The sequence below is a fragment of the Tachysurus vachellii genome, chromosome 14 (genome assembly GCF_030014155.1).
Source record: "Tachysurus vachellii isolate PV-2020 chromosome 14, HZAU_Pvac_v1, whole genome shotgun sequence".
Lineage (NCBI taxonomy): Eukaryota > Metazoa > Chordata > Actinopteri > Siluriformes > Bagridae > Tachysurus > Tachysurus vachellii.
This window is the reverse complement of record NC_083473.1, coordinates 311102-318812: the sequence shown is the minus strand read 5'-3', so window position 1 is coordinate 318812 and position 7711 is coordinate 311102. Positions and strand designations below refer to the sequence as shown.

At 37.6% G+C, this 7711-nt stretch overlaps 2 protein-coding genes across 7 annotated transcripts in view; both read left to right on the top strand.

The window, feature by feature from the left end:
- The first annotated feature begins 2452 nt into the window (after positions 1 to 2452).
- gstr (glutathione S-transferase rho) lies at positions 2453 to 4980 on the top strand. Its single transcript, XM_060887121.1, has 6 exons — positions 2453 to 2724; positions 2817 to 2882; positions 3096 to 3201; positions 4196 to 4314; positions 4402 to 4490; positions 4615 to 4980. The coding sequence occupies exons 1-6, from the start codon at positions 2557 to 2559 to the stop codon at positions 4745 to 4747; spliced, it is 681 nt and encodes a 226-aa protein (XP_060743104.1). The 5' UTR covers positions 2453 to 2556; the 3' UTR covers positions 4748 to 4980.
- A 1745-nt stretch (positions 4981 to 6725) lies between these two features.
- akap9 (A kinase (PRKA) anchor protein 9) overlaps positions 6726 to 7711 on the top strand; it is a 93318-nt gene continuing 92332 nt past the window's right edge. For 5 of the 6 annotated variants that reach the window (XM_060886649.1, XM_060886647.1, XM_060886648.1 and 2 more), the window contains exon 1: positions 6810 to 6977. In XM_060886649.1, the coding sequence (XP_060742632.1) occupies positions 6930 to 6977 (48 nt within the window). In that variant the 5' untranslated portion in view covers positions 6810 to 6929. The other variant, XM_060886646.1, reaches the window with a different exon arrangement.

Below are 7711 nucleotides of genomic sequence, written 5' to 3'. Positions count from 1 at the left end.
TACAATACACACATAAATAACACTATACTATACAATACACACATAAATAACACTATACTATACAGTACACACATAAATAACACTATACTATACAATACACACATAAATAACACTATACTATACAATACACACATAAATAACACTATACTATACAGTACACACATAAATAACACTATACTATACAATACAGACATAAATAACACTATACTATACAATACACACATAAATAACACTATACTATACAATACACACATAAATAACACTATACTATACAATACACACATAAATAACACTATACTATACAATACACACATAAATAACACTATACTATACAATACACACATAAATAACACTATACTATACAATACACACATAAATAACACTATACTATACAATACACACATAAATAACACTATACTATACAATACACACATAAATAACACTATACTATACAATACACACATAAATAACACTATACTATACAATACACACATAAATAACACTATACTATACAATACACACATAAATAACACTATACTATACAGTACACACATAAATAACACTATACTATACAATACACACATAAATAACACTATACTATACAATACACACATAAATAACACTATACTATACAATACACACATAAATAACACTATACTATACAATACACACATAAATAACACTATACTATACAATACACACATAAATAACACTATATGGCCACCCTGCCAGAGAGTGATCTTCATGATCAGTCAGAGTCTCATGGGATTGTTGTGTATGAAGCCACCAGGAGACGTCATGTCTTCTTCTGAACCAATGTTGTGTCAGTCAGCTGTATGTTCTGGTGTTTATCAGCAATCAGGTCTGTGCTGAACTCAGAGTTTATGATGACCCAATAGTTCCTCAGGAGCTCTCGGCCGCACTATTTTTTTCTCTCTTCTGCTTCTAAACTTCTGTAAAGTGCTATACAAATAAATTGAATTGAACTTTGGTCAGATCTTGATCTTGGTCAGAGATGTGCCTCTGGGCCTCATCACATGAGATCTACAAACTAATAACAATCAGTCAAATTCAATTAAATTTTATTGAATGATGGTAAAGCGCTTTTAACAATGCACATTGTCTTAAAGCAGCTTTACAGAAGTATAGGAACAAAAACTCACTACGTTCAAAGTAAAGCTATTATTTATCTCTAACATTTATCTTTATTGATCAAGCCGGAGGTGACGTGGTGAGAAAAAAACTCCCTGAGATGATATGAGGAAGAAGCATTGCGAGGAACCAGACTCAGAAGTGAACCTCATCCTCATTTGGGTGACAGGAAATAATAATGTAATGTAAATGTACATCATGTCCTTTCTAAAATATTTGAGCGAGCTGAAATTCACAACAGACCCAACACTAATTCCTTCCTGTCCAAGTCTTTAAATGATCACTGATAAAGATCAGACCATACAGTGAGTCACTGGCTGTCCATGCAGATCAATCCACAGCAGAGTGCACACCGGGCACAGAGACTCCAAACAGGGGTAAGGCATCAGGATTGATGAAAAAGGTCCAGAAGAAGAGGTGATCAGACTAGGAACTAGAACACTGGGAGCTCGAGAGTGGCATGTATAGAAGGGGGGGAATAAGGGCAACTCAACTCAAAATTCTCGAAGAAAACTCTTTTTCTGATTCTTTGGGCAAAGCCAAATTCAACAGCTACCAGGATTTTAACTTCCTGTCGATATGGAAGGAAATTTATAATCACACGATCTTCTGTCAGTCAGATGAGTTTTTTGCTTTTGGGTTAATTTATACATTTCACATTTTATCCACATTTCTGAGGTTCTACGGCAATATGCAACGTTAATAACACAATATAAAAATGAATGTAATATTAGTTTTCCTTTCATTTATTCTCCTATAAATCTACCCACTATATTTGACATGCAGCACCATGAGGCTGAGGCTCAGGAACTGAGGATGTATCATGGTGACAGATTATGGCCAGAATTATATATGAGTAAATGGCCTCTGGCTATTGTATGGTGGGGAGAACAGGCTTGTTGGTGGGAATTATCCTAGACTAAACTGGGGTTTAAATGTTCTAAGGTTCCTCCACATTTTTACTGTAACCCTCTGGATAAACCTCATACAATGTGATGGTAGCTGCACCACACTCAGCTTTATCCTAGGAGACTGGATGATCTTCAGGTTGTTAGTATCGATAAATATACATTCACATATTCTGATCATTGAATTTAAATAATAAAAAATAAAGCTGAATATTACATTACACGTTATACACACAATACACTATCATTCTTTAACTGAAATGCTGTGCATAAATGTCTGTATTATACATATAGCGCCATCTGGTGGTGAACAAACCCGAAAAAAAGGAAAACAACACTGGAGAAAAAGACTAGAAGAAGGCGTGATCGTGCTTCACCAATCCAGGAAGCTCATGTTCTTCTATCTGGAGCAAAGGGCAAAGAGATCCAAAGTGCAGTGAGTTACAGTTACTTGTCCATTTCTCAGAGTTTTTTCTGAACATCCTGGTTAGAGAACATGGCTAAAGACATGATGTTGTACTGGGGCTCGGGATCTCCTCCATGTTGGAGAGTTCAAATCGCTCTGGAGGAGAAGAACCTGCAGGGATATCACCACAAACTTCTCTCCTTCGACAAGAACGAGCACAAGTGTGAGGAGGTGATGAAGCTGAACCCGAGAGGACAGGTAACTCCAAAGGTTTCATCCTTATCTCCTCTGAAGCTTTTATAACTCACTAACTCAAACGGGTTTGTTTGTTTGTTTGTTTGTTTGTTTAGCTTCCCACATTTAAACATGGCGATGTGGTAGTGAATGAGTCCATTGCTGTGTGTATGTATCTGGAGGTAAGAGGAACAGTACATCAGTAATAACCTTTAAGTTATAAACCTTTATACTGTAAACAGATCGTCTTTAATCACATCAACATTTATATAACTTTACTCAAGGCTCTAGATGATGATGTAACACTGGGCTCCCAGTGGAGTCTCCCAATTCCCAGCCCTAGTATCTATCACCTGTGTGTGTGTGTGTGTGTGTGTGTGTGTGTGTGTGTGTAGAACCAGTTTAAGTCTCAGGGCACTCAGCTGATCCCAGATGATGTGATGGAGCAGGCTCTGGTGCTGCAGCGTGTGTTTGAGACCAGCACACTGCAGCAGAAGATGTGTATGTATACCAACACTATAAAATAACTCACTTGTATAATTAAATAAAATAATTAAATACATTTCCCCACTCATAAATATATTTTCAAGAGCATTTTATTATATAATTTTATACAGTTTTGTACAGATTTGTTCTGCAGTGTTTTAAATAAACATTACTTACTGAATATTAGAATTTGTTTAAAGTAAGATGTGCTTGATTTGCTGATGTTTTTTTTGAAGGAATCCTAGTGTTAAATGTTGACTAAAGCGCCTGCACCTCCTGTCCTGAACACTTGGTGTCGCTGTAAAGTAAAATTGACTCCAACAGAATTATTATGCGTTTGATTTCCTTTGCAGCTTCGAATGACGTCAGTTTCCACCTGAGAATAATCGACCTGCGAAGTGGAGAAAAATCCTCCATGTTTGTGTTTAGTGAGTGATGTGTTTAACTCAGAAGAGTGTAGTGTAGAGTCTGTGCTTTATTTAACATCTGAATGATTCATCTGAAGTAAAGACACAAGATTTCAGAGGTTTATTGTCGTGTGTACAGTGAAAACACAAGGGTTTAGACCATACAGTGAATTCTTACTTTGCATGTCTCCCTTACAAAAAAGAATAAAAATAACTAATAGAAATGAAATGTATGAAGAACTGCAGTACATACAGAGTAATGTGTTGTGTGTCAGCCGTCAGTGGGGTTTATGGGGTGTGAGCTGGTGGTGTTTAGTGTTGTTCAGGAGTCTAATGGCTTGTGAATAAAAGCTGTGAGTCTTTTTGTCCTTGATCTCACACACTCACACTCCTGTAGCGTCTCCCAGATGTTGTGTTGTGGGTGTGTATTGTTCCTGATGATGTTATAGGCCCTCCTGATCACCCCGGTGTTGTAAATGTCCTGGAGTGATGGGACACAGAAGAACTGTGCCACAATGAAGTCATGTGTATCTGCAGTACAACTCATTTTGTGTGTGTGTGTGTGTGTGTGTGTGTGTGTGTGTGTGTGTCTGTGTGTTCAGATGAGTGTCTGTTCTACAATTACTTCATCCCTGAACCTGAGAGACACGAATCAGCACAAAAGAGACACAAAGAGAACCTGAAGACTGAAATCACACTGTGGGAGAGTTACCTACAGCGGGTACACACACACACACACACACACACACACACACACACACACACAAACACCGGCATGCACACACCGTGACACTCTGTCTTTCTGTAGATGGGAAATGGAACGTTTATGGCTGGGAGAAACTTCTCCATGGCTGATGTCATTTTCTTCCCTGTCTTTGCTTTCCTCCCACGATTTGGGTAAGTGTGTGTGTGTGTGTGTGTGTTGATGACACATACCTCTCACTAGATGTTTATCCCAAGGCTGCCCCTGTGTCTATTCTCCTGTATAGTGTAGGGTTTGATGTGTGCCCTGTGTGTGCAGGTTGAGTCAGGAGCATTATCCTCACCTGATGGAGTATTATGAGATGGTGAAGGAGCGTCCGAGTATTAAAGCATCATGGCCTCCTCACTGGCTGGAGAAGCCTACAGGAGGAGACACACTGAAAGACCTGTGAGGTGATTTGGAACACAGCCAATGATTAACACTAATACTATAATGTCTAATAAGAGAGAAATGTAACCTCCACTTCATCTGGACCCTTTGTATTTTATACTAACTCCTCTATAACTGACTGGAAAAATAAATAATAAATAATCATTAATCTGAAGTCATGCAACACTTAATGTAGCTCTTAAATAAAAATGATGTACAACAATGAACATTTCAACATTAAAAAATTAAAAGGTGTGTGTGTGTGAAGTTCTCTTCTTTACACTGTATTTTCAAGGCTAATATAGAAGGAAGATTATAGCCAACAGTTTAGTGTCATGTATACTGTAAACAATTAAAGAATAATTACACATTAAACTCAATTAGTCCATGGAAGTGCAGTCATTTGGCCACTTTATAGAAACCGGAGCTCATGTAATTCTCACCACGTTAATACTTCATGATCATCGTACACTGGTCAGCTGTCTGCGTCTCTCTCAGAACATTGTGTCATACATTAATGAGCTCAAAGCTACATGTGAGTTTATATATTTCTGCTAATGTGATGATCCACTTTATTTTCCTTCCTTAGTAATAAATTTAAAATGATTTTAGAACAGAAACTGAAAAGTTAAACCTGATGAATTACTGGTGAATATGAAGCTCCACAAATATTTCAAATAAATATTAACTGTTATTTATTTATTTTTGTTTTTTACTTTTCTGTAAATTTCAAGCTACTGGATCTTTTGTCTGTGCTGTTTAACAAACTTTAGAATTAACATCATGTCCCTTCCCAAATATAACACACCTGTGAAACACTAAACCTGTGACGTTAATAATAAATAAGGTGGAGCTGCAGGACTTCAGGCGTGTGTTCAGGTGAGTTTAGGGCTGTTTTCAGTGTGTTACGGGTGAGTTTTGGGACTACAGGTGTGTTCAGGAGTGTTATAGTAACAGCAGCATGTCCAGGAGAAGACCATGGGTCGAACTAAAAATCTGCCAGACTATCAGCTGCTCAACTCCAACCAGACGCTCATACACACACACCCCACCAACTAACATTGCTACAGGTATGTGCATATTAATAACACACACACACACACACACACCCCACCAACTAACATTGCTACAGGTATGTGCATATTAATAACACACACACACACACACACACAGTTACACCAGTTAACACTGTTAAAGATATGTGCATATTAATAACACACACACACACCCCACCAACTAACATTGCTACAGGTATGTGCATATTAATAACACACACACACACACACACACACACAGTTACACCAGTTAACACTGTTAAAGATATGTGCATATTAATAACACACACACACACACACACACACCCCACCAACTAACACTGCTACAGGTATGTGCATATTAATAACACACACACACACACACACAGTTACACCAGTTAACACTGTTAAAGATATGTGCATATTAATAACACACACACACACACACACACCCCACCAACTAACACTGCTACAGGTATGTGCATATTAATAACACACACACACACACACACAGTTACACCAGTTAACACTGTTAAAGATATGTGCATATTAATAACACACACACACACACACACACACCCCACCAACTAACATTGCTACAGGTATGTGCATATTAATAACACACACACACACACACACACACACAGTTACACCAGTTAACACTGTTAAAGATATGTGCATATTAATAACACACACACACACATACACACACACCCCACCAACTAACATTGCTACAGGTATGTGCATATTAATAACACACACACACAGTTACACCAGTTAATACTGCTAAAGATATGTGCATATTAATAAATGTCCTTAAAGAACATTATTATTATAATTATAATTATTATTATTATTATTATTTTTATTATTATTATTTTTATTGTTGTTGTTATTGTTGATGATATTACTATTCGTTCTGCGTGATGACGTCACAGACCTGCGTGATGACGTTGTGTACTGACCGTAAGGTTACGTGGATAAACATGGCGACGGTAGTGTCTGCTCTAGTTAACAGTTGTCAACGCTGACAGACTCGCAGGGTATTGAGGCGTTTTATTCGAGTTATTTCATGACAACAACACAGTTTGTATCGTAAAAGTCAAGGCTATTAATCACCGATTCGCATGAAGTGATTTTATCTGGTGTTTAGGTTCAGAGACCGTAGACATGGAGGATGAGGAGCGACGGAGGAAGCTGGAGGCCGGTAAAGCGAAGGTACCATCACATAGAGACATGTTTATATTAACTTATTATATTATTATATTATACACACAATATCAGCTCGGGTTATAACAGTAACATCATGTTTTAACACGTTTTTCTGACAGATTTCTGCTCCAAACTCTCTCACTTCTGTACTTTACTATTTCTGCTAGTTTAACTACATTCCTAAAATAATTGACATTTTATTTTTAGTACCGTGACTCTGGTACTCTTAGTACTCTTAGTAGTCTTAGTAGTATCGGTACTCCCAGTACTCTCATTACTCTCATTACTCTCAGTACCTTAGTACTCTCAGTACCTTAGTACTCTCAGTACTCTCAGTACCTTAGTACTCTCAGTACCTTAGTACTCTCAGTACTCTCAGTACCTTAGTACTCTCAGTACCTTAGTACTCTCAGTACTCTCAGTACTCTCAGTACTCTCAGTACCTTAGTACTCTCAGTACTCTCATTACTCTCAGTACCTTAGTACTCTCAGTACCTTAGTACTCTCATTACTCTCATTACTCTCATTACTCTCATTACTCTCATTACTCTCAGTACCTTAGTACTCTCAGTACCTTAGTACTCTCAGTACCTTAGTACTCTCAGTACTCTCAGTACCTTAGTACTCTCAGTACCTTAGTACTCTCAGTACTCTCAGTACTCTCATTACTCTCAGTACCTTAGTACTCTCAGTACTCTCATTACTCTCAGTACCTTAGTACTCTCAGTACCTTAGTACTC

Bases quoted from the DNA above. Each gene is read 5' to 3' on its own strand.
- gstr (XM_060887121.1), top strand. From the start codon at position 2,557: ATGGCTAAAGACATGATGTTGTACTGGGGCTCGGGATCTCCTCCATGT. The intron at 3,202-4,195 runs GTATGTATACCA...CTGTGTGTTCAG, and splicing joins CACACTGCAGCAGAAGATGT to ATGAGTGTCTGTTCTACAAT. The intron at 4,491-4,614 runs GTAAGTGTGTGT...CTGTGTGTGCAG, and splicing joins GCTTTCCTCCCACGATTTGG to GTTGAGTCAGGAGCATTATC.